Source organism: Watersipora subatra, chromosome 3 (assembly GCF_963576615.1).
Source record: "Watersipora subatra chromosome 3, tzWatSuba1.1, whole genome shotgun sequence".
Taxonomy (NCBI): Eukaryota; Metazoa; Bryozoa; class Gymnolaemata; order Cheilostomatida; family Watersiporidae; genus Watersipora; species Watersipora subatra.
Window position 1 is genome coordinate 75,183,269 of NC_088710.1, and position 27,959 is coordinate 75,211,227.

The following is a 27,959-nucleotide window of genomic DNA, read 5'->3' on the forward strand; positions in this document are numbered from 1 at the left end:
TAAACAAGCCAACATTAACTCGTCCAAAGAGCCTTATGTTTGTAGCGTCCAACGAGAGTAGCAACTGTAGAGCCACAACATGCTTAGTTCAGCAGAGATTATCATATACAAAAAGCGGCACACTAAACAAGGACAAAGGATACTGAAAGTTAACTTGAGTAAAAAAGCGAGTAAAGAAGCGAAGATGAGTCATGAGTCATGAGTCAGTAAGCATGCTTGCACTGCTCGCACTGCTTGCACACTAGTAACTAGTACATGGCTGACTGGTCCAAGGCTCACTCCCAAGGCAGGCAAAAGACGGAATATGTGCAGAAGGCTGCGGAGTAAGGGTGCCAACTACAAGTTAAACGTTCAGCCTTTTTGCTGGAGACGCTAAAGAAATGATTCCGTAGTGGGATGCAACAGAATAGGCTGTTTAATATGACAACATAGAAAGCGAGATTAGTCTATAACCAAACACTCTCCGCGCAAGAGACCCCTCACCTTGTACCCCGGGGACTTGTACCCCGGAGACAGGATATTGTGAAAGCTTGGTGACTTTTCTCGAGCTGAACTCGATCTGAAAAGCAGCGAGCTTGGAGGCTGGAAAGTAGAGGGTACTACCATTAGTCTTACATAAACGGATACACATTATAAATGATTGTGATATGATGGCGAGATATTATCGTATGAGCTGCGACTGGCCATGCGTGAGTCTGCTGTTGTTTATAAGGACCTTGGTTTAGAGTAATCATACATGGACTGAAGAAGAATGACAGGAGTTGCCTATACAATCAGTAATGAAACCATTCACAGCGTAAATACCATAGGTTGTGAGATAGTACACTCTACACTAATCTTTTCTTACGCATTGCCCAAACACTAATCCTCTCAAATGAATTCAGATTTTAGAGTCTATGTCTAAATTGACAAGCGAATTATTATAGTTGACTTTCAAATTGATAAGAAATCGTTCATGTTACAGCACGACTTCGACAGTAAAGTTTGAGTCAAGCTTTACTGTCAAAGTCTCTCTTTAAATATTCTAAAGAAAGATATTAATTTTTAAGGCGGAGTTGAGTTATTTAATTATTGATTCCAACTTTATACTGGTTCACAACAACAACAACAACAACAACAACAACAACAACAACAACAACAACAACAACAACAACAACAACAGTTGTTTAAGGAGGGTTTTCAATAAAGGTGGCTGTATGCAGTATAGCGCTCTATACTCTATACAGTCTAGTACTGTATAGAGTATAGCACTGTATACAGTACTATACTCTATACAGTTTAGTACTCTATACAGTATAGTACTATATACAGTATAGTACTGTATACAGTATACTGTATACAGTGCTATACTGTATACAGTGCCATACCGTAATCGGTACAGCATTGTATACTGTATAGTACTGTGTACAGTATACTGTATACAGTCAGCTGGCTCAAGGTCAAGCTTTCCAGGAACAACAGTTAATGTTAGCATCCAGGGTGCTTTCAGAGGCACAGTAAAAAAAAGTCCTGCACACTATGCCCTAGACTTTCTGAGTGGCGAGTTAAATGCACTATCACTGACTATGTTACTATATGTCAATGACTATGTTACTATAAGTCAATGACTATGTTACTATAAGTCAATGACTATGTTACTATAAGTCAATGACTATTTTACTATAAGTCAATGACTATGTTACTATAAGTCAATGACTATGTTACTATAAGTCAATGACTATGTTACTATAAGTCAATGACTATGCTACTATACGTCAATGACGATGTTACTATAAGCCAATGACTATGTTACTATAAGTCAATGACTATGTTACTATAAGTCAATGACTATGCTACTATAAGTCAATGACCCTTAATAGACCACCTCACCACAATCTTTACTAAACTAAAAAAGATAAATAAAAGCGCTACGTCACAGAGTATTTCCTGATGCAAATGCGGTTGGGTATGTGATAGTGTGAACATGGTTATCATCGACGATCACCGAGGTATTATGGTATCAACGCCGAAATACGGCGATATAATGTGAATGAGCCTTAATAGACCACCTCACCGCAATCTTTACTATAATAAGGGTAAATTTCATCCGCCCAAAACCATGTTAAGAGCGTTAAGAAAAAATACTGCTTTGCACAGCAATCAAACCTGAAAGAAGTGTCAGAGATTCAAAGGCAACCGCCAATACACCAACCGGTCACTTTACCATTGCACAAGATAAGTCTCCATTTACAGATTACTCATGACGGTCTCTCACAGTGCACGAGGCTGGCACGCATCCTAGTTAATATAATTGTGCTGTGAGTTATGACACCTGATGATCTCCCACGGTAGACTGCCAGAGTACTAGGATTAATAAAGAGACATCAAGTTTGGCTATTCGACCCACCCTGTCCACTCTATTTACCCTCCCCAATCTGCCCCACCCTGCCCCCCCTATACACCCTGCCCACCTAATTCACCCTACCCGTCATCCCTCATATAACACGAGTCATCTCAAACAATCTAGACTTTGCCTGATCTCATAGACCGTCGATCAGCACATCTTTACACGATCCTGTGTTTATACAATGTCTATGGTACTCAGATATTATGGGACTGCGATACAAGTCCTGTGATACAAGTCCTGTGATACAAGTCCTGCAATACAAGTCCTGTGGTACAAGTCCCGTGATACAAGTCCTATGATACAAGTCCTGTGATACAAGTCCTGTGATAAAAGTCCTGTGATAGAAGTCCTGCGATACAAGTCCTGCGATACAAGTCCTGGGATACGAGTCCTGAGATACGAGTTCTGTGATACAAGTCCTGTGATACAAGTCCTGAGATACAAGTCCTGTGATACAAGTCCTGTGATACAAGTCCTATTACAGTCCCTGTTACTGCGACAACTATAGTCCTAGTAGATAGAGTTGCCCCGATTTTGGTATCGGAATTGGTATCGGTGCAGATATGGGTATTAAGTATCTGAATCTGTATTGGCAGATCTTTTCTTAAAAAATCTAAAACTTCAGATACTTTTTACAGATCAACTATTGAGCAGAAAACACTATTTTAGTCTGCTACACTGATAAAGATCAGCAGCTGCAAGTTCCTTACGCTTACCTAATGAATTCCGGGCATGCCACACTATTATTTCATGTCTATAGCTTGATCAACATCAACAAACAGCTGAGGAACTGTTTTGCTTTAGTCAGGACGAGATCACAGAGTGTGGTATTTCCGAATTACAGCGATGGGATTTATTCCAGCCAATCACGAACAAGATAACAAAGAAGGAAAACCAGAATGCAGTGTAATATTTCTATTTACTAGCATTACGAAAGTACATGTAATTTGAGCAAGTGATGCATCAAGTTATCTATCTCTCTCTCTTGATCCTGACGATACATAGCTTGTTTGTTGGGTTGTTCTCGTTTGGTTTAGTTGTGAATGTAATTTGTTTTCTTATTTATTATATTTATTACACATCAACTTTTGAAGTTTGTCTAAATAATTATGGTCCTACAGATCATTTGATGAGCTAGTTCTTGTGAGTGAACTATTACAGGTCTTACTATAAATTAATTTATAATTAATTAATTCACAAGTGCTGCTAATGTTGTTAGTGTTTTTGTTGACAACAATAAATAAATACAAACAAATAAATACATTAATATTCACACAATGAAATGAACAATTATCTATGCAACACAAAAGATCCGAATCGGTATCTGAATTGGATTATTTTTCAATAAGAATCGGTATATCGGATCGGTATCTGAATCGGCTGGTGAATTTAGAATCGGGGCATCTCTACTAGTAGAGGCACGATGACCAACTTAAACAGGAAATGAACTATACCCGCTCATCAATAGGTTTAGTAATCAATGGGTAATCAATACTATCAACTCATGGTGGTTATTTATCAATCTATTTCTCCTATCTATTCAATAGGAATCCATCTGTAAGGCATTCACCTGACTTGGCATCCATGAGTACCCTTACTGTGAGCAGGTTTTCCTGCCTTCTGTGTGCTAGTGATGAGTCTTACATACATGTAGTAACCCTGGCTAGACACTTCCTATCTTGACTTGTCAAGATATGACCTTGTCAAGATATGACCATGTCAAGATATGACCATGTCAAGATATGACCATGTCAAGATATAACCATGTCAAGATATGACCATGTCAAGATATGACCATGTCAAGATATGACCATGTCAAGATATGACCATGTCAAGATATGACCATTTCAAGATATGACCATGTCAATATATGACCATGTCAAGATATGACCATGTCAAGATATGACCATGTCAAGATATGACCATGTCAAGATATGACCATGTCAATATATGGCCATGTCAAGATATGACCATGTCAAGATATGACCATGTCAAAATATGACCATGTCAAGATATGACCATGTCAAGATATGACCATGTCAATATATGACCATGTCAAGATATGACCATGTCAAGATATGACCATGTCAAGATATGACCATGTCAAGATATGACCATGTCAAGATATGACCATGTCAAGATATGACCATGTCAAAATATGACCATGTCAAAATATGACCATGTCAAGATATGACCATGTCAAAACTAGTACAAGACTACCGAGTGCTGCATTAAGAATGACACCTTAAATTATCAGAGGCATGATGGCATTTCCATGCCACTTGCCAAACCAAGAATGGTAGATAATAACCTTAACAAAAAGATGACAAAGCCGGCACATAAATAACCACTTCAAGAGAACTGGTAAAGGCAAGATGGCCTAACAAATCTTAACTACCCGATCCCATTCCAATTTTTTCAACATCGTTGCGTTCCCATTCACCCGACAAGCGGTAGTGGCAGATATGAGTAAGAAGAATTATGGAGACAAGCGGAGGTCTTGTTTAGACAGTGGGTGGTGAGAGATGATGCAAGACAGGCATTCAATGCTATGTATGATATGATAAGCTGGGAATGGTGAGACATGCTGATGTATAACACTAAGAGGGATCAGTGTTCACTCAGACATGAATGACCGAGTGAGACGAGGGCTAGATGTAGGAGAGACATAGGAGAGATGTAAGGCGCCTCCTACAGACACGGATTACACCTATATTCACACCCAGTGGCACCTGGTATTGCCTGATGAGATTAACTAAATGCTACTTGAAGCTGTAAACATTCATTACCTTACGGTCTCTCAGTAACTTCTGCTTGGTACAGTTCATCACCCTATCCTTGCACTCATCATGGTAGTTCATAAGGCAGTCTGTAAAGGAAGAGCAGCGACCATTACGGATGAATTAAATATGCTCTACATTATTGCGCATCACATAAACTGCATTCCTTAGATATATCTTCAGATCCTATCTACAACAAATCAACTCTCAAAAGCTAATAAACTCTACTGGTCAAGAGGCACTAGCATAGCGCAGAGTTACATCTACAACCTAACGTGTATTTGTATGAGACGATACTGTTCTCCTAGTCCTGTTCTCCTTCTACTGTTCTCCTTCTACTGTTCTCCTAGTACTGTTCTCCTACTAGTAAATCATGCTAGTCCTACGCCTTTCCTTGACCTTAGGTCATAGGCTCTGGTCACAGATACCTACACCTTCCTTGACCTCAACTCATAGGCTCTGGTCACAGATACCTACACCTTCCCTTGGCCTCGAGCAAAAGGCTCTAGTCACAGATATCTACACCTTCCCTTGGCCTCGGCCATAGGCTCTAGCCACAGACACCTACACCTTCCCTTGGCCTCAGGTCATAGGCTCTAGTCACAGACCTCGGGCCCTCGGCCTCAAGCCCACTTCCCTAAACCTCAGGCCACAATCTTTCAACCAGTCTCTAAATATTCAACTGAACAAAGGCTCGCGCATACCCTGCGAGTTGATGGTTTTTGACAAACCAGTGAGGTACAGGCCTTATGCATATGGGGCTTTTTACAAAACCACCAGCTATGTACTTAATTGCTTAGAGGGTCATGTAGATAGGTGACACCTCTTTAGTCCTCTAGATAAGGCAGACTTTCTCTTTACTCAACAGAGAGTATAAGAAAAAGTACATTTGTAAATCCTGAGAGAAGCCGGCATGGAAACCTACATCAGCTATAGCAGTTAAGAAAAGAGTTTGAACAAATAAAGAGAGAATAAATGGTGAGACATAACATCCGACTCTGGTAGAATCAGCACTTCAATTAGCACTGTTCCACCACAGACACAACTACCAAGGAAATCTCCAACTTTTAGGAGGGTGATTGAAACATGGGTGCTGATCTTATCATAGATTATTATTGTTACAGTTGATAGTGTTGATACTGTTGATACTGGTAGAACTGGCAATACTGTTGATGCTGGTGGTACTGGCAATACTGTTGATACTGGTGGTACTGGCAATACTGTTGATACTGATGGTACTGGCAATACTGTTGATACTGATGGTACTGTTGATATAGTTGATAGTGTTGATACAGTTGATACTGGCAATACTGTTGATACTGTTGATACTAGTAACACCGTTGATACTAGTAATACTGTTGATACTAGCAATATTAGTAATATCATTGATAGTGGTAATACTGTTGATGCTGGTGATATTGGTGATACTGTTGATGCTGGTGATACTTTTGATGCTGGTGATATTGGTGATACTGTTGATGCTGGTGATATTGGTGATACTGTTGATGCTGGTGATATTGGTGATACTGTTGATGCTGGTGATACTTTTGATGCTGGTGATATTGGTGATACTTTTGATGCTGGTGATATTGGTGATACTGTTGATGCTGGTGATATTGGTGATACTGTTGATGCTGGTGATATTGGTGATACTGTTGCACACAAAACAAATTTCATATCCAGACTACTATGTAGTAAAACATAGTAGTTCGGTTATGTACTAATAGTGAAACTATGTAGGTTTCACAACTTGCGTTTCTATTTATATTGCATCTGACTTCTATTCCTACATACTGCTGCTAGGGCCATGAAAAATACATTGAGGCGAACAGCAAATGTCTGGTATGCGTAGATGGAGCAAACGCGAGGAGTGAATCAATCCTGGCAGCGTGAGTTGCCCAAATGCAAAAATATGCTTTTTTTAATAATTGTTTGAATATAATTTTACATAATACTGCAAAGGCTTCCAAATGGCTACCACCACATCGACTCCACTGCAACTACCATCACATAGACTCCACTACAACTACCATCACAGAGACTCCACTACAACTACCACCACATCGACTCCTCTACAACTACCACCACATAGACTCCACTGCAACTACCATCACATAGACTCCACTACAACTACCATCACATAGACTCCACTACAACTACCACCACATAGACTCCACTACAACTGCCACCACATCGACTCCTCTACAACTATCACCACAGAGACTCCACTACAACTACCACCACATAGAATCCACTATAACTGCCACCACATCGACTCCACTCCAACTACCATCGCATAGACTCCACTACAGCTACCACCACATAGACTCCACTACAACTATCACCACAGAGGTTCCACTGCAACTACCATCACATATACTCCACTGCAACTACCATCACATAGACTCCACTACAGCTACCATCGCATAGACTCCACTACAGCTACCACCACATAGACTCCACTACAACTACCATCACTTAGACTCCACTACAACTACTACCACATAGACTCCACTACAACTACCACCACATAGACTCCACTACAACTACCATCACATAGACTCCACTACAACTACCATCACATAGACTCCACTACAACTACCACCACATAGACTCCACTACAACTGCCACCACATCGACTCCTCTACAACTATCACCACAGAGACTCCACTACAACTACCACCACATAGAATCCACTATAACTGCCACCACATCGACTCCACTACAACTACCATCGCATAGACTCCACTACAGCTACCACCACATAGACTCCACTACAACTATCACCACAGAGGTTCCACTGCAACTACCATCACATATACTCCACTGCAACTACCACCACATAGACTCCACTACAACTACCACCACAGAAACTCCACTGCAACTACCACTACATAGACTCCACTACAACTGCCACCACATAGACTCCCCTACAACTACCACCACAAAGACTCCACTACAACTACCACCACAGACTCCACTGCAACTACCACCACATAGACTCCCCTACAACTACCACTACAAACTTCCCTACAATTACCACTACAGACTCCTCTACAACTACCACTACAAACTCCACTACAACTACCACTACAGACTCCACTACAACTACCACTACAGACTCCTCTGCAACTACCACTACAGACTTCACCACAACTACTACTATAGACTCCTCTACAACTACACCAACATACAAAGAACTCTGTTGAAAAAAGGGAGTCAGCAAGTGACCTGAAGGTGAGCAGCAGAGAACTAGAATAGAAAGTTTTGCTGGCAGCTTATAGAGAGGATTAGTAATTGAGTGCCCAAGCTAACAGGTAAAATCTGTAAGTCCAGCTATAAGTCGAGGCCCACAAGCGCGGCACACAAACGCCTACAAAAGGAACTCAATTAGATGACTTCTTGAGCTCAACTCTCTGTACACTAAGAGGAAGAGATCTATGAGATGAATTTTCTCACAACCTTTTGCTTCAAGTGAGCGGTGAGTCAAGGCATGACAGGATGTTGCGCACACAAAGGAAGTCAGATCACGCAATAATGTGTTACTGGAGAAAGGAGATGAGTTTCAGACTATACTGGCACAAAGAGAGTGCCAAGTGTCTATATTGCTTGAAAGATGATAACTCTGGTCATTCCTGCAACAGCATCCTCATAACAATGCAGGAGAAAACTCATTTCAAAGTAAGCCAATCTTTTTTGTAACCTAAACAAGAGAGATTTGTCAGAAGACTAGACTAGCGTCTTTCCAATTTGAAAGCGCCATCTAACCATTCGCGGAGAACATTGACTCGGTTTTATTGCATACCTATCTTGAAAACAGACCTTGTTCGATATGCTGGAGTCTCTCTGTCATCTCCTGTGTAGTGTCCGTTGAATAGGTGAAGTGAGAACAGTCGCTAGCTGTCTTGTCCATGGGTGATATTGGTAAAGCAGGATTCGACTCAGGTGTGACAATGGTAGGCATGTTAGTGTAGCACCGAGCCAGCATACGCTGGCTATTATTGTTCACTTTGCCCACCTTGCCACTGGCAACACTCGAAACTTTCTCAGCCTTATCATCTTCTGCACTTACGCTCGATCCATTAGAACTCAGCAATGAAGAGAAGATGCCGCCAGAGTAGGAAACAGATCTCTTGTGTTTCGTAGTTTTCCGACTCAGAGCCATAACTACGAGGATGAGTTCGACTATTTCGATTCCATCTACAAGCTTGACTTGTAGAGAGCATATAAGATCCAGCTAGAAATCTTTGACGAATGGCTAACAGTAAAGTATCCAAAGTGAGCGAGGAGCCGATGGAAGGAAACTGGAAGGAAACGAGTGCTAACACCTGGTGAGATGAGGTAAGCGCTGCAATCGCAACCAGACCGTCTGTCACAAGTTCACGCTTCATATGATGTGCCTTATCTCTTTTCTATACGTGAACTAGCTGCTCGATAGCGATGCGCTAGTCATGCCAAGATCATCCAACTACATATACTCGCGGATGCGCTCGACTGAAGCTGTTGTGCTATACACTTTGACACGGCACCTGCTGACTGAGATCAAGGCAGCAGCGTGTAGCAAGAGCGATGGCACACTAAAGTCACCTTAGCCCATGCCTCGGACCAGCCAAGAGAACAGGTGATTAATACTAGTTTATCGGCTCAGGTCAGACAACTGTTTATAGTTGAGCGATACAAAGTCCATCATACACTACGTCGGTTAGTCGCATAAGTGACACTTGAAGGGCAGCGATAGGATCTGATACACCTGAGCTAAAGCTCTCGGCTGACAATGCATATCAGTCAAAGGCTTGTGTTACATGCCCGAATAGCTGCTTCTCTGTTCAGGAGACACCAATTAGCAACACCCACAAAAACATGGGAAACTTGGTCAGTATTTCACAATATAGTAATTAGTGTTAACTAGAAAAGACACTGCCATGAGGCCTAAGGGCATACACCCTAAATGAGAGTGTCTAGGATTTACCTCATATCAACCAACCCCTAGCCAACACCCACTAACATTGTTAGCATTCCCAGCAAAAACATTGCAGCGATCTTTGAGATATGCCTTCATGGACATGCAAACTTTCTAAGGAATGCGCTGTCCATTATTAAATAAAAACTTTTGTCTCAAAAATAAGCATTTGAGTGAGAAGCGCTAACAATGGACCAGTAAGGGTGTATACTATCGGTCAATATACAGCAAGGGTGTATACTATTGGTCAATACACGGCAAGGGTGTGTACTATTGGTCAATACACAGCGAGGATGTTTGCTATTGGTCAACACACAGCGAGAGTGTGTATTATTGGTCAATACACAGTGAGGGTGTGTACTAGAGCTGGGTAGTGTACGGGTACTTCTTGGCCAATGAGTTTAGACTGCGTCCCCGTCTGTTCGAGTTTTTCGAGTATCGCGTAGATGGTAGTGCTTGGCACGAATACTTCTTGGCCAATGGGTTTTTCGGGTATCAGGTTTATTGATACGGGTTTTATGTCCAAAATTTCCAAATATCAGATATTTTGAAATTCACAAAGCAATTATAATTATATTCCCAATTTATTTATTGTTTTTTACTATTTTCTAATAACCGATATTCGTGCAGCCTTAACCTTTTGAAGTTTAAACACCAACTGTCAGTTTTCAGGCATTGCGTAGGGTGTCAGAATCTCTATCGGCCAGAATTCCAGCATTCACATGGCTTTGTTTACAGAAGCCGTTTTTAAGTAACAGCGTAAACCAATCCAATTAATTTTTGCACAAGATATTAGACCAGAAATTTTACTCCCATTCGTAACAGTTTTCAACCTACTTTTTTTCTTTACCTACTTCCTTCGTTTTAATAACAAACTTTATTTGAAAGATATCGCGAAAAAATTGACACGACTCGTTTGTTGGTAGGTCATGAATGATCGTGATGCAAATAAAGAACTCTATAATACTAATTACAATTTTACAGTTTATTTTGAGTCATAACTTAATGATGAACATGTGCTCAATGGATATGATGCTATTGTAAATGTTTTTACGAGTTTTTTTTAAATCGTACAAACTTTTATAGTTTTAACCCAAATAATGATAAAGCACTGCTTTTTCTGTTTGGTGAAATTTGCTTTGGGTTGCCCGACTCTTTTACTAGTGTTTTATCAAATATCATTGTATTATGAGCACGTTCAGATATATATAATAAAAGTTTAAGAACTTCGGATCATTGGACAGATTGCCCAGAGTTACTGACACGCAATGACAAATAAGGCCAGTGTTCGAAGGGTTAACAGGCGGGTTATTAAACAGTGTTTAGAGGACAGGGCGCAATAGACTGAGTTTTTGTCCACTCTACTCGACGGATCCGTGTACCAAAACCCGAACTCAAAACCCGAACCCGCAAGACCGAAATCTCTATTACCCGATACTCGAGAGAAGATAAACCCGCGAGTCCAACGAGTTTTCGTACCAGTGCCCAGCACTAGTGTGTACTATTGGTCAATATACAGCGAGAGTGTGTACTATTGGTCAATACACAGCGAGGGTGTATACTATTGGTCAATATACAGCAAGGGTATGTACTATTGGTCAATACACGGCGAGGGTGTATACTATTGGTCAATATACAGCGAGGGTATGTACTATTGGTCAATACACAGCGAGGGTGTGTACTATTGGTCAATATACAGCAAGGGTATGTACTATTGGTCAATACACGGCGAGGGTGTATACTATTGGTCAATATACAGCGAGGGTATGTACTATTGGTCAATACACAGCGAGGGTGTATACTATTGGTCAATATACAGCAAGGGTATGTACTATTGGTCAATACACGGCGAGGGTGTATACTATTGGTCAATATACAGCAAGGGTATGTACTATTGGTCAATACACAGCGAGGGTGTGTACTATTGGTCAATATACAGCAAGGGTATGTACTATTGGTCAATACACGGCGAGGGTGTATACTATTGGTCAATATACAGCGAGGGTATGTACTATTGGTCAATACACAGCGAGGGTGTATACTATTGGTCAATATACAGCAAGGGTATGTACTATTGGTCAATACACGGCGAGGGTGTATACTATTGGTCAATATACAGCGAGGGTATGTACTATTGGTCAATACACAGCGAGGGTGTGTACTATTGGTCAATATACAGCAAGGGTATGTACTATTGGTCAATACACGGCGAGGGTGTATACTATTGGTCAATATACAGCGAGGGTATGTACTATTGGTCAATACACAGCGAGGGTGTATACTATTGGTCAATATACAGCAAGGGTATGTACTATTGGTCAATACACGGCGAGGGTGTATACTATTGGTCAATATACAGCGAGGGTATGTACTATTGGTCAATACACAGCGAGGGTGTGTACTATTGGTCAATATACAGCAAGGGTATGTACTATTGGTCAATACACGACGAGGGTGTATACTATTGGTCAATATACAGCGAGGGTATGTACTATTGGTCAATACACAGCGAGGGTGTATACTATTGGTCAATATACAGCAAGGGTATGTACTATTGGTCAATACACGGCGAGGGTGTGTACTATTGGTCAATATACAGCGAGGGTATGTACTATTGGTCAATACACAGCGAGGGTGTGTACTATTGGTCAATATACAGCGAGGGTATGTACTATTGGTCAATACACGGCGAGGGTGTATACTATTGGTCAATATACAGCGAGGGTATGTACTATTGGTCAATACACAGCGAGGGTGTGTACTATTGGTCAATATACAGCGAGGGTATGTACTATTGGTCAATACACGGCGAGGGTATGTACTATTGGTCAATACACAGCGAGGGTGTGTACTATTGGTCAATATACAGCGAGGGTATGTACTATTGGTCAATATACAGCGAGGGTGTGTACTATTATGCCTCGGTATAGATGAGTGATTCAAGGTACAAACAAGTGCAATGAATAAATATAACATCCCTCTCGAAGTACTCCCTCTAGAAGTACTCCCTCTAGAAGTACTCCCTCTAGAAGTACTCCCTCTAGAAGTACTCCCTCTAGAAGTACTCCCTCTAGAAGTACTCCCTCTAGAAGTACTCCCTCTCGAAGTACTCCCTCTAGAAGTACTCCCTCTCGAAGTACTCCCTCTCGAAGTACTCCCTCTCGAAGTACTCCCTCTCGAAGTACTCCCTCTAGAAGTACTCCCTCTAGAAGTACTCCCTCTAGAATGTATGGCGCCTAAAATATGCCTCGCAGTGAATCGTAAAAAGCCCAGTGTGCACTGGTTGTCGGTAGAACTATCAAGCAGCATGTTTTGGTTGCTTTATAACTATAAGAGATAGCAGCTGTGCCAATGCTGCGTGCATGACTATTAACACTGCCAAGAACCTGCCAAGAACCTGCCAAGTATGCCACGTACAGCAACAAGACTTGACAGAACAAAGCATATAGAATGGAAACAATACAATGTACATGCGCTACGCTACGTAAGTGCAACGCTGTATGTGTCAGGATGAGTTTGCAGTACTTGTGAATAATGGGAAGGGTAGGATACAGTAGAGAGAGCATAACTTACACCCGAAGCGAGTGTAGCCCAAGGAAACACAGTGATATAGTCTATACAGGTTGATAAACTATGACAGTCAAGTGAAGGACTAGTTCATGTGGAACCTGCGAGAGAGAAGTCCGCAGCTATAAGGAAGCTAATATATAAAGTGACAAAGGACAGAGGTGCTCAAGAGGTGTGTGTAAAGACCTATATATCTGTTAATAGGCCCGCCTGGTTGCAGTACATTCAAATGCTGGTAACTGAGCCAAAGATAAGTGAGAGAATAGATGGTGAGATCAGAGATCAGGGAACAGGAAGGGGTGATCAGCAAGTAGACTCTACTAGTAATCATACAACTTGTTAGTATTTCCTGTTAGTATCTCTCACCTACGCTAGTTGTGTCACATCTCAGCAAAAATCCACACCGAATCTGCTATGCCAGTTCCTAATCTCCTATGGCACTGATAAGCTGAAAATGGCTTGTACAACATTGCTCCACAAGCGATTCTTGTAATTTCGTAATCCACTTTAACAAGCATGATCATGTGGTATCTGCCACTAAGAGTGTTTAGAACTCAGGCTAAAAGAAGGTGGCACCGTTGTCTGTGTAATTGTATCGCGTATCACACTGAGAGGGTCAGTAATAAAGCTGTCTAGTGATCAGCGATAAAAAGAGAAGCAAATGTGACATGAAAAGCACGAAGTGAGTACAAGTACAGAGTCTGGGAGGAGATAACTCCAGACAAACTCTGGTATGTGATAACTATAGACAAAACTAAAAATATAAAGAGATAAATTTAAAGTTCACGTAGTCTGAGTTAGACACTCTCCATATTTCTACCACCACCTCTACCTATGCACCATCCACCTTCCTTATCACCAAGGCTACACCTTCACATGCCTCTCTCTAGTCTGAGTTAGACACTCTCCATATTTCTACCACCACCTCTACCTATGCACCATCCACTTTCCTTATCACCAAGGCTACACCTTCACATGCCTCTCTCTAGTCTGAGTTAGACACTCTCCATATTTCTACCACCACCTCTACCTATGCACCATCCACCTTCCTTATCACCAAGGCTACACCTTCACATGCCTCTCTCTAGTCTGAGTTAGACACTCTCCATATTTCTACCACCACCTCTACCTATGCACCATCCACCTTCCTTATCACCAAGGCTACACCTTCACATGCCTCTCTCTCGTTCTCTCTAATGTAAAGCAACAATGAAAACTTATTTTTAATGATCACTTTGTTAGAATAGTTATTAAAATATAATTTAGCTTTTTTGCATAGTTTTATATAATGGATTTGTCTCAGCATTAGCGATATGACATAAAAATTTGTACAGCTTTATACCAAAATAAATTACAGATTTGCCTTCCTTGATTTGTCCTCAGCACGATGGTCCATTAAAATGTTGACGACTGCGCATTTTAAATGCCGTGTACGCAATACTTCTTATAGCAGAAAAGTTTGCTGTTTTCATGGGTTCGGAATAGGTGTACATAGTCAGTTTTGCATGTGCGGTTTTGGGAGTATTTAAAATAAGTCTGATAACACAAAAAATGACATTATGTCAAAACAACTCAACTTTGTACGTAAAAGTTGGGCTGTACCTGACAAAGTCTGTCTGTCTGTTGTTTAGTGTCATGGCTGTCTATATTTCATAACACTTTTCATACGGCTGTCTGTTTTGTCTTATAAACTGCACCCAACCTCTACACAATGCAATTGTAATTATGTTTACTAACAAAAATATTAACTCTGCAAAATAAGTCATTGCCACAACCTACACACTCATACACGCACACACAGTAACATTGCGTTAAACCTGTTGTCATAGACATCCCTAAATAGAGCTGAGACTAAAGAGTCAAAAGAAATCCTAATGTGTGTAGGTGAACATAACTTCCATAAAACACAAAGTAACTCGAGTTGGGTTCAAGTGGTATTAGGTATGCAGCAGGCACAAGGTATTGTTGGACTAATGCTAGGTCGTTAACGCTAGGCCATTAACGCCAGGTCGTTAAGACCAGGCCGTTAACACCAGGCTTTTAAGACCAGGTTGTTAACATCAGGTTGTTAACATCAGGTTGTTTAGCAGAGTCTCATATATAGAATCACTATAATTCATTAGGTCACTTGAAGATTCTGTTTTCTTGCAACTAAATCAAATGTACAGCCATATTTGGTCACAGCTTGAAACAGCAATCCCAGTCAGTCATTTAATGTGTTGTAAGAATTACATATTGTTGTTTACAAAATGCTAAAAGATCTTGAGCTAGCAGTATGTCTAGAAAAACTAATTGATATATTTGCGCAAATACCAATAATTTTAGCTGAACTAACGCAATATTTTATCTGGAACAACTGCCAGCATATCGATAAAATATTTTACTTTATAAGTCTTCAAACTCGTTTAAAAAGTGATATTATTATAGAAATGACAAAAAAACATGTTTGCAAAGATATTCCTTCATCGCCTCTACAACTCTACAATGATATGGTTTTATTTAACTGGATAACTGAGAAATTCATCTATTAGCAGGACAACAGTGTTAACAGACTGGATCCCAGCAGAAAAACACAGTGTTAACAGACTGGCTCCTAGCAGGAAAACACAGTGTTAACAGACTGGCTCCTAGCAGGACAACACAGTGTTAACAGACTGGCTCCCAGCAGGACCTCTGAGGAACAAGAAGTGTGATAGAGAATAGACTTACTTGAGCATTGCACTGAGGGCCTGTGATGCAGTAGTTTAGAGCAGAAGCTACAGGTTGCGTTGGACAGAGAGATGGAAATGAAATTATGACTCGATCTCTTCACCTCTCGCTCACCCTTCTCCTTCCCCTACATGAGAAGATAAAGTTAATATATGTGGGCAAAGTACCAGTAGCATGCTAGTAACACTACCAGTAGCATGCTAGTAACACTACCAGTAGCATGTTAGTTACACTACCAGTAGCATGTTAGTAACACTACCAGTAGCATGTTAGTTACACTACCAGTAGCATGTTAGTTACACTACCAGTAGCATGTTAGTTACACTACCAGTAGCATGCTAGTAACACTACCAGTAGCATGTTAGTTACACTACCAGTAGCATGTTAGTTACACTACCAGTAGCATGTTAGTTACTCTACCAGTAGCATGCTAGTAACACTACCAGTAGCATGCTAGTAACACTACCAGTAGCATGCTAGTAACACTACCAGTAGCATGTTAGTTACACTACCAGTAGCATGTTAGTAACACTACCAGTAGCATGTTAGTTACACTACCAGTAGCATGTTAGTTACACTACCAGTAGCATGTTAGTTACACTACCAGTAGCATGCTAGTAACACTACCAGTAGCATGTTAGTTACACTACCAGTAGCATGTTAGTTACACTACCAGTAGCATGTTAGTTACTCTACCAGTAGCATGCTAGTAACACTACCAGTAGCATGCTAGTAACACTACCAGTAGCATGCTAGTAACACTACCAGTAGCATGTTAGTTACACTACCAGTAGCATGTTAATAACACTACCAGTAGCATGTTAGTTACACTACCAGTAGCATATTAGTTACACTACCAGTAGCATGTTAGTCACACTACCAGTAGCATGTTAGTTACACTACCAGTAGCATGTTAGTTACACTACCAGTAGCATGTTAGTTACACTACCAGTAGCATGTTAGTTACACTACCAGTAGCATGCTAGTAACACTACCAGTAGCATGCTAGTAACACTACCAGTAGCATGCTAGTAACACTACCAGAAGCATGTTAGCTACACTACCAGTAGCAGGCGTGAGTTGAGGAGCATGAGAAGCTAAGTTAGTAGCTAATGTGTATGATCATTAAGCAGTAAGGTGTAGGCCTTGCATATCTGATTGTTGTAATGGGCTCAGGCAACTCTATTCTCCCATTTCTCATGTCATTTGAAAAGCTGGAGACTCAATGGCTGTACTCTCATGCATCAGGTTAAAATAAAATGCTAGTTGCTAGTAAGCTAGTCGTAATGTTAGTTGCTAGCAGTGCTATTACAAAGTAACTTGTCAGCAAAAGTCTTACATTATGGTACTAGTTGCTAAGAGCCATCAAGAAATCGAGGCAGGCAAATATATTTTTGTTTTTTATAATAAAGAAAGTTCATCTATGCAACTCACCTTGCCAGGTTTCCGCACGCTACCAAACTTTGCAAACACGCTAGTTCGACGACCTCCTTTTTTGGATTTCCTCTCATCTTCTTCATAATTAGATGGACTAAAAAAAATACTGACCAACATATTTTCTAGAGACAGCGTACTTTCTAGAGACAGCATACGACTAGAGCAATTAGGCACAACAGTAGTACGCAAAATATCTGTCACTGATGAGAAGTTGTCATGCCCATCTGTAAAGCATAGAGCTAAAGCATAGAGCTAAGCATTCCTGCTTAGAGCTAGTTATAAAAGCGGTGCTTACGGAGAGAGTAAGGAGCACACTGAAGAGCGAACACTCTCCTAATATAACAAGTTATAGCGAGTTAACATGGAGAGATCAGAGGGTTGAATACGAGATAGCTTGCACGAATCATTCAGAATCACTGTGCTCAACTAACAAGAAGATGCAAGACATTTGGTGGCTGCACTCAGTATAGACTGTACAACTAGCAAAGGCAATCACGGAGAGTAGATCAACTGACCAAGTGCCCAATGACAGTTCATAAGTGATACTAAATTTGCACCCTGAACTATCGTGACCGGGTGAACCGGGTGAGCCAAGTGAGCCGAGAGAAGATTAAGCTCTTTATACTTACAGCACACCCAAACTACCCCGTCGGCTGAACAGACGGTTCAACGGAAGTAAGGTAGAACTGAAAAAGGTGGAACCTAGATCATAGGAGACAAGACAGGCGAAGGAAACGTTAGTTACCTCTAAGCATTGTAGAGGATAAGTTGACGACCAACTAAAACAATTAAAACTAAACCTCTGAAAAGAGGTTTGGAAAGAGTAAGTCGAATAGAGCTTGCGCTAAGCTATTGCTTTGACAGAAAATATTAGTAGGAAAGAACATGCTGATGAATATAAGATTAGCCCTAAATCTAAAGAGCAGCTCGGGGTCTTGGAGTGGTTTCACTTACTCAGTAAGAAACTCAATTAGGGAGATGCAACTATTTTCAGCTGAGTTCGTGTGCTCAAGACACGACTCCCTTGCAGCGAACACAGGTCGAGCTTTCATGTCACTAACATCAGGGGTACTGCTCGAGAAGGAAAGAGCGAAACTGCGTTACTCGCTACCAGAAATGAAACTCTATTGGCGAGGTAACAACATGCTTGAATCATTTCCTGAGCCATCGTCTTTTCGTACAAGTCATGCAGCTATTTACTCAGTTACATGCATGAGAGATAATCTGCTGCATCTAGAGACTCAAATATGAAATATACGGGAGTCACTCATTTGATAAGGTGTTATCTGTTGCATGAATAGAATGGCCTACACAGCTTTCTTTACAGCAAATTTGCATTTCAATGCATCCAAGCGAGGGTTAACACATCATTGCAGTCACTTGAAATAGCCTAAAGCTGAAGCTATTCAGCTATTTAGTGCAGCTAATCCGTGTCTCAGTGACAAAATGGAGAATGCATAAAACCATGCCTAGATTTCACTGGCTCACACAGCTATGTGTCAACTTGTTAAATCTCGCGTTACTTGATAGCCAGATATGTCAGTTAAAAGACAAGGGCTAGTTGTTGGGTGCATCGCTCTACAAGTTCTAATCTCATCAGTCATGTTGAATCAAACATCTCTTATCGTTGTAAGCGCATGACTTATGAGGTACGATCGATCGTCATCCAACAAACAAGCATATAAATCGCTCTTTGTAGCCGAGGTTCCACTAGACTTTAGCTCTCCTTAAACTCATGTCAACTAATGTAATCGCTGAAGGAGTTTACAAACCTCTAAGAGAAGAGATAGGGCATAACTAAAACTTACCCAACAGAACCATAAAGCTCTTGCGGAGGTTGTCTGCGACTTGCATCAGTTCTTCGCGAAGAATCTACAGAAAACGGATATTAATACAGGCGGTAGTGGCAACCAACAGAGACATCTAATCTCAAACTACAAACAGTAGCTCAAGTACTGCAGACAAGTGGGTAGATTTCAGCAACTACAACTTATAAAAACATTGTCAGAGATGTCATAAAAAGTTTTAGCTAATCAGCTGGTAGCAGTGTGACTAATGCTGGCTCTTATCCAATAACATGCAAGCAATGTATCTCCTGACACTGCAGATCTATTTGATGGCATATAAGCGATTTCCAGTCAGAATGGATAAGCAATGTCACAGAGTACCGCTATTCCTACAAGTAGGTAAGTCGCCACACAATTAATGGTATGGGAAGATAACTCTGCTACACAACTTCTGGCAAAGGAAGATAACTCTGTCACACTACTACTACTACTACCAGATGAAGGTATATATATGAAGGTAATACTGACAGGAGAAGACAAGCCTGGCAAGGAAAGATAAGTCTGAGATACAAGTAGAGGTACTAGACATACTCGTAGTGGACTGAGCTTTGTGGTGGCTGATAGGAAGCAGACTGCTACTGCTCCTGTGGCCCTGATCAGCCTGAGGTATGGAAGGAGTTGATATGGACTTTGCCTTGTTCAAATTAGTAGAGATGTGGGCTAAGGGAAGGGCTGACATCGCCTCGGAATGTCTTGAGCCAACTTTTGACGAATTCTTGCTAAGCTGCAACCAGTAAAACTGTTCAGCAATGACACTCATTTTGATAAACAAAGTTATCAGCTGAATATGAACAAAGAGGGGACGGGTATTAACACAGACCAGTTGGTCAGATGGTGACAGTAGCTAGTAAAGAGGGAACGGGTATTAACACAGACCAGTTGGTCAGATGGTGACAGTAGCTAGTAAAGGCTGGTACTCTGTAAAGCTCTCAACATAGAAAGTTTCTAGTTAGTTTTGCAGATGAAATAGTATGTTATATGGGGATATGTGAGCAAACAAACTGAGCAATCCGGCAGGTGTTGTTCTCTCCTTGTCCTCTCAAACCCTATTACCACTTTACTATTCCTATCAAATTTTCCTGTGTCAATTGTGTAACACAAAAGATGATCTATTGACCTATGACCTCTGCGTAACTATTAAATCTAATATAATTCTGATCTACATGAGTGCAAGTAAGTAATACGAGTTTGTCCCATGTATGTTTTAATGGGATGTTTAAAATATGGTGTTTCTTCGTTATTCAATCTTTAGATTAACTGTAAGTGTTTTATTAAAATATGTGTAAAACAAAAATCTATAAACAAAATACTAACATTTTTAAAAATTTAAATACTTGATATATTAATTTATTCAATGATATTTTAAAATTAAATTAAGATAATCTAGTTTTACAATAGTATTTTATACTACAATGAAGATTAGTGAATACATACTGTTAATAATCATCAGCTCTGAGCCGAGGGATTGACAATTGAATCCCGATTGACCGCGAAATTTCTCGGTCAGACTGATGACAGATCATCAGACTGACCGAGGAAACCCCTCGGTCAGTCAAACCAAGGAGTTTATCTCGGTTTGACTGACCGAGGGAAGCCTACAGTTGGAATCGCTACAAGTAACTCTACAGTCAGGCCCACAAATCAGAACACACGAGAGGATTTTATGGAACTGATAAAACATTGCTGAGTGAGTCTGGGAGGGACAGGAAGCTCCAACCACCTTGCAACTGCCGAGAGTAGTGCTCAGCTTGAGGGGATTTGAATGTGATAAGGTTTAGCCTTAGCTACCTACCTGCTCTTGAGACGTCGAGTACAGGGAGGAGCTTGAGCCGTCACTCTGCTGGCCAATGTACTTGGTAAAGTCGACATTCGGCAGTTTCTGCAGACGAGCGCCGGGTATATCTGCAGAAGTAAAGCGATTATGCGCTCTTGCTCCTATTACTACTGAACTAGTGAGATATGCGAGCTAGAGCTATAGTATCTCTACATCTTCATAGCTAGTTGTTAGTTAATCACTGAATTTAGAGATTAGAGAAAAGAAGAGCATCAGATTAGCCTAAAAACTGAGATGTGAAAACATGCTGCAGCTGATTAACCTCTAGCCTCAGCTACTCAAGTCAGCGAGGTATCACAGCAAATAGAGAGACAGATACACACACTACCCAATTGTTTCAGAGCGCTTGCGTGTCTGCTACGTTTAGGGGTAGATAATAACCGATAGGGTTTATTAACGATGGATAAGCGCGTGTGTAGTGATACATCAGGAAAAGCCATTGCCTGAGATCTTTATTAATATTTTAATAGTTTAGGCTATGATAACTGAGCACTCGTCTGGTAACAATTGCATTCAATGTAAGCTAAAGTGCTTCATTCGATTCGTTTGCAGATAATAGTCTACCACTAAAATCAACGTATTGAAGATAACCCCTTCCTCTTCTATAGCTGCCTCTCGGACTAGCGAATGCTTATCGAGTGCCCAATTCCACAAGGGAGTTTTTCTCCATATTCAGTCATACCAATGATATAAACCCCCAGGATAGACGACGGCTATCATATGGGTGAGGTTTCATGATCGAGCTCTGTTAGGATTGTGCTAGCCTGGGTTTTGTGCTAACACAGTTCTCGTGGGGCGATCGCGTTGCCGTGTTAGGTTTTTAGGTCTAGATTTTTATTGCCTATATGCGTCAATCGCAGATAATAACTGATTTCCAGTTAGTAGCACAAAACAACAAAACCTGTAACCAGCAAACACGTAATTCTCTCTTTCCCTCATCAATTTTAGCGATATACATGGAAAATAAAACATTTCAAATTACCTATTTTTATCAATTTTGAGATTTTTAGGGGTCGTAGTAGTTAAAGTTAAATATAATTTACCTGAAATCACCCAAACGACGTCCTTTTTTCTCTAGTTTTTATTAATATTTTTTCACCCTAATATAAAATGACAAAGTCTTTCATCGTTGTCATATTGTTTGACCTGGCCAATAAGATGGGACAGCAGGCAAAGCCGTGCAGTGTAGTTTTCACACTCAAAATCTAAATATAAAACAAAATTTGAGCTATTTCACAATGGCGACTATTAATATCACAAATGCTTGTGAATGGCAACTGACTGATCATAACAGTGACAATATTGGGCAACTATATTTATTTGACAACAAAATGAAACCAACAGATCAGTAAAATAACCAATACTGTTTATAATATTTGTAAATTTACAAGGGACTTTATTCAACATATTTCTTTGATCAGGTGCCGTGTTCGGGTTCATCCCAACAGAGCTCGATCATTAAACCCCGCCCACATGATGCTCGTCGTCTATCCTGTAGAGTTGTATATCATTGGTCATACGTACTTGATGTATGTGACATCTATAGTGACGTCTATAGTGACGTCTATAATGACGTCTATAGTGACGTCTATAGTGACGTTTATAGTGACGTCTATAGTGACGTCTATTATAGTGACGTCTATAGTGACGTCTATAGTGACGTCTATAGTGACGTCTATAGTGACGTCTATAGTGACGTCTATAGTGACGTCTATAGTGACATCTATAATGACATCTATAGTGACATCTATAGTGACATCTATAGTGACATCTATAGTGACATCTATAGTGACATCTATAGTGAATGCGAGTTCAGAATGTCTTCCACCTATTATCAAACTACGTTTCAAGCTTGATTCACAAAAACGGCCTATTCTTATCTAGAGCAATCGCCTATTCTGGTGCGCCTATGAGCAATCGCCTATTCTGGTGCGCCTATGAGCTGTCGCCTATTCTGGTGCGCCTATGGGCTCTCGCCTATTCTGGTGCACCTATGAGCTGTCGCCTATTCTGGTGCACCTATGAGCTGTCGCCTCTGGGCTGTCGCCTATGAGCTGTCGCCTACGAAGCAAACTCTGCACGGATTGTGTATGGAGAATATCTAGGTACACGCACGCACACACACACATCCGTTGGATGTCAATTTTTAAAAGACAACTTGATAAATGATAGTAGGTACTAAAGAAAAGCAAATAAATTTGTTATTCATGCTAGACCAATAGCTGCGATATTACTCTGACAATAGACCAATAGCTGCGATATTACTATTATAATTTACCAATAGCTGCGATATTACTATAACAACAATAAACAACATGATATTTTTGTTTTGACATCTCAGCGAACTAGTGGCAAGCAAATGACTGACTGACAATAACTGACACTGAAATACTGACAACAAATATTCATGTCAACTGTAGACTCGCCCACTCCCCTGAGAGCCTTCTGAGAGCTATAGACATTAGTTATATTTTTACCTATAGGCTTCACAGGGCCATCAGAGTCGGGGCTCCTTCCTCTCCGCCTCGTCCTCTGCTCTTCTTCATCATCCTCCGAGCCTAGACTTCCTAGACTAAAGCTACAACATGGTAACCATACTTCTAAATAATACGTTTAAAGTAGTTGGTAGCGATAATCAACAGTAACGCTTGTAGGACATTTATGGTAGATGTCAATACACTCACACTTGTGTAGGGTATTTATGGTAGATGTCAATACACTCACACTTGTGTAGGGTATTTATGGTAAATGTCAATAAAAAGGGAACGCCTACATGAATACGGAAACAGGTGTCAATAAGCAACAGACAGACATGTTTCTGTCTGTTCTAACAAATACCTAATGACTAGTGTTGAGCAGTAGGACCATCGTAGACCAGACTCATACTTGTGTAGGACACATTCATATACCAGACTCATTCTTGTGTAGGACACATTCATATACCAGACTCATACTTGTGTAGGACACATTCATATACCAGACTCATACTTGTGTAGGACACATTCATATACCAGACTCATACTTGTGTAGGACACATTCATATACCAGACTCATACTTGTGTAGGACACATTCATATACCAGACTCATACTTGTGTAGGACACATTCATATGCCAGACTCATACTTGTGTAGGACACATTCATATACCAGACTCATACTTGTATAGGACACATTCATATGCCAGACTCATACTTGTGGAGGACATATTCATATGCCAGACTCATACTTGTGTAGGACACATTCATATGCCAGACTCATACTTGAGTAGAACACATTCATACACCAGACTCATACTTGTGTAGGACACATTCATATACCAGACTCATACTTGTGGAGGACATACTGAGCCATCAGAATGGTTGAACAAACATTGATGGCAATGCTATTGGGTCTACCTACTCAGCATGTAAGCGAAAAGCAAGGGCTTAGAGCACTTCCTGGCATAGCCAGCACATAACTGTGCTCTTGGACAACAGGCAAGAATCAGGTAGGGTGGTGGGGAAATAAATTATTTCAAATAATCCCATGTCTTGGAAATGGCTAGATCTGCCAACTATCTAATTATCATGGTTAAGAGGTCATTGAACCAATCTCCTTGTCAGCATGCAATGAGACTCAGGGGTGTCAAAGCAAAGAAGCCATACAGAAAAGCGACAACAAGACATAAGATAAAATATAAAGATAAGCACAAAATATTCGCGCTAGGTGAGAGTGTAAATGGTTGGATAAAAAAGCTATAATAATTATGCCTTTTTACAAATGCTCCTCGAACACAGTGTTGCATGTCATGAGCCGTGAGCATTGCAAGGTTTACCTGAGGTAGGTGAGTAACTAAGTATTGCTTACCAGGTAACTTAAGTAACATAAATGTAGGTGAGCAAAGGCAGTCCTTAAGGAGTACAAACTGATGATAAAGAAATGCAAGGAATATAGCAAGGAGAGGGAGACCCTGCAGGTCTGGAGCCACTTCCGATACTTCCAAGTTAATTACGATCCAATCAAGCCAACAGCACCTATAAGGTCTGCAAGGAATGATACCCTGACTGTATTAACTAGGCAGGCAAATAAACGCTGTCCATGACCCAAATTGGCCCAAGTCCATGACCCAAATTGGCTGAGTCTCTGAAATTGTAATACTGCTAAAGCATAACCTGATTCAGGACACTTAACACTTCGCTCAATGAAAGTTCATTCTAAGTGCGGATGAATGAGTAATAGCCAGCGCTGTCACGCTAGAGCTGGATCAAGGTCAGTAGCAAGGATTGCAACTTTCCGAAAATGCGGTTTTATGTGGCTCTTAGTTTTATAATTCATAAAAGCCATCATTAACTTGTTAAATTTCTCTCATCCCTTGATTCACGACACTAAGACATCATTTAATTACCATTAAAACAATATTTCAGATATGACCTTTTTCTTAAGCAACGACTTCACGAATTAATCTATTTCTAGAATCAATCAAATTTCTATTTATCTTTGCTGGTCTGATGTCAGTAAATAGCTGTACATTTACCAATTTTCCGATGTATCAACCTTTTGTCAATTTTCGCGACAGGATGGTGGTTCATTGAGCCAAATTGCAACCATCTGCTGGTAGCATCACACCCAATCGGTGGTGGTAAGTACAACCAATCAGAGGGTGGTATTAGATAACCACTTGTTGACAATGAAAGAACCGACTGGTTGCTAATGCAGAGGACAAACCTGCTTCCAGTGTGCGAGCTCACACTCCAACTATAATAGTTGATCTTAAAATCCTCCATGCAGAGTGACAATAGTCCAAGTGAGAATGACAGGAGTCCAAGTGAGAGCTGGCGTGTGAAGAGAGCAGCTCGATGCCAGTGCTAACTATTGAATACACTCTAATGCTTTGCCAGTCCTCGCACACCCCTACATTTTGTCTAATCAGTTTGAAACTTCTCCCATATATGCAATCGATGCATGAGCGAGAGAACGCCTCATCGCCTCATCACCGGATACCTTATCAGCAACTACAGCTATTGTCATGCTGCTGCGGGTTCTTCTTATTAGTGAGATTAAAAGAGCATTTTAGTGGCTAGGGCAGAGGAATGGCAACTTTTAGATTGGCTTTTATAGCAAACATAGCCCTAAAAATGATTGCAAAGGTTAATATATCAGATTAATCCAAGGGCGGCGGCAGTACCATCAACTCGCTTTTCAATGATGGGTTCATTAAGGCTTTTTCAAGACAGTCTATACTTCCATATTGTGCCAGTGAACCAATTGTGCCAGGCGCTGGTTCATTCAACCCTTGAGCCAAAGGGAGCAAAAGAGAGCCAAGAGCCCACGACTTAGCAAATCGGAACAGAAAGGTATGACCACAGGCTTTATGCAATTAAGAAAGGCTAGCAAAGACATCACAATCATCTAAGACTTACAATAGAGTTTAGAACTCAGTAAGCATTACAACTGTATATGAAGCTAAATACATTTTATTCTCTTTCTTCACCAAACAACACGCAAACATCTTTTATGAAAAAATTGGATCAGCCCATAACCAAAAAAAATTTCCTTAGCAAGCCTGAGACGCAATCTACATGACTAGCTCAATGTTTAAGGCTTTAAATATGAATATTTGATTGTGTCTATCTCGATGAAGAGAGGTGGACATGCAAGAGTGAGCGTGAGGCTAACTGGGATAAGCAGGCTGATATGAAAACTTATAGGCAGTTTCATAAACATACTGTATGCTAGAGTAGTAGTCTGGATCACTCGTTGTCCTGCCAGACTGGGGAAGGTGCTGCCTGGTTAGACCAAGTTGGTGTTGGCTCACAATCGACTCCACACTATCCATAAACACATCATCATCCTCTTCATCATTACCGTTCTCCTCATCGACATCATTTCCCTCATCAATATCATTCTCCTTATCGATATCATTTCCCTCATCCATATCATTCTCCTCATCGATGTCATACTCCTCATTGTGATAGAGGGTACGGCGGTTCTGGACAGCACTGAGCAGGCAGTCGTCGAGGCTCATGAGCCGAGCTTTGATTCCTGTAGAGTTAGGTGGGAGAGGGCGCTGGTAGACACTCACCCATGATACCGGCAGCCTAGCCCCTGTCTGAGACATACCGTGCTATTAAGACTTATCTTCTCGCTGCATATACTAAAATATCCGTGAATAGTAGCGATGAGTGTGGAAAAGCACGATGACTCTTTTAAGAATCTTCCCTCTGCGTCGCATGCAATACTTATGACTTGAGGAGTATCTCCAGATCTTTGGAATGAAGTAATTTAATGAAGCAGGAGGAGCAAGAGCGTAGCGGCAACCATCAAGCCTACTCAGTGAGTAGCCCTCCTGATTTCACTCGTGAGTTCGGAGTAGATCGCGAGAGATGGATGATTAGGTAAGCCAAGCTTCGCGACAGACTGCCAACAAGATTGATGAACAATTTTAGTGGATTGTCCTCTG

General features: G+C 40.8%; 1 protein-coding gene across 10 annotated transcripts in view; it reads right to left on the reverse strand.

Moving 5' to 3' along the window:
- Positions 1-27,959, reverse strand: part of LOC137390211 (rho guanine nucleotide exchange factor 2-like) — an 87,338-nt gene that overhangs the window by 26,895 nt on the left and 32,484 nt on the right. For 5 of the 10 annotated variants that reach the window (XM_068076512.1, XM_068076511.1, XM_068076510.1 and 2 more), the window contains 8 exons: positions 23,998-24,098; positions 21,479-21,588; positions 20,218-20,410; positions 19,648-19,711; positions 17,837-17,933; positions 16,403-16,529; positions 5,176-5,255; positions 484-582 (listed from right to left, as the gene is read on the reverse strand). In XM_068076512.1, the coding sequence (XP_067932613.1) occupies positions 484-582; positions 5,176-5,255; positions 16,403-16,529; positions 17,837-17,933; positions 19,648-19,711; positions 20,218-20,410; positions 21,479-21,588; positions 23,998-24,098 (871 nt within the window). Of the gene's footprint in view, positions 1-483; positions 583-5,175; positions 5,256-16,402; positions 16,530-17,836; positions 17,934-19,647; positions 19,712-20,217; positions 20,411-21,478; positions 21,589-23,997; positions 24,099-27,225; positions 27,863-27,959 lie in introns of those variants that run through there. The other 5 variants (XM_068076516.1, XM_068076515.1, XM_068076514.1 and 2 more) reach the window with 2 other exon arrangements.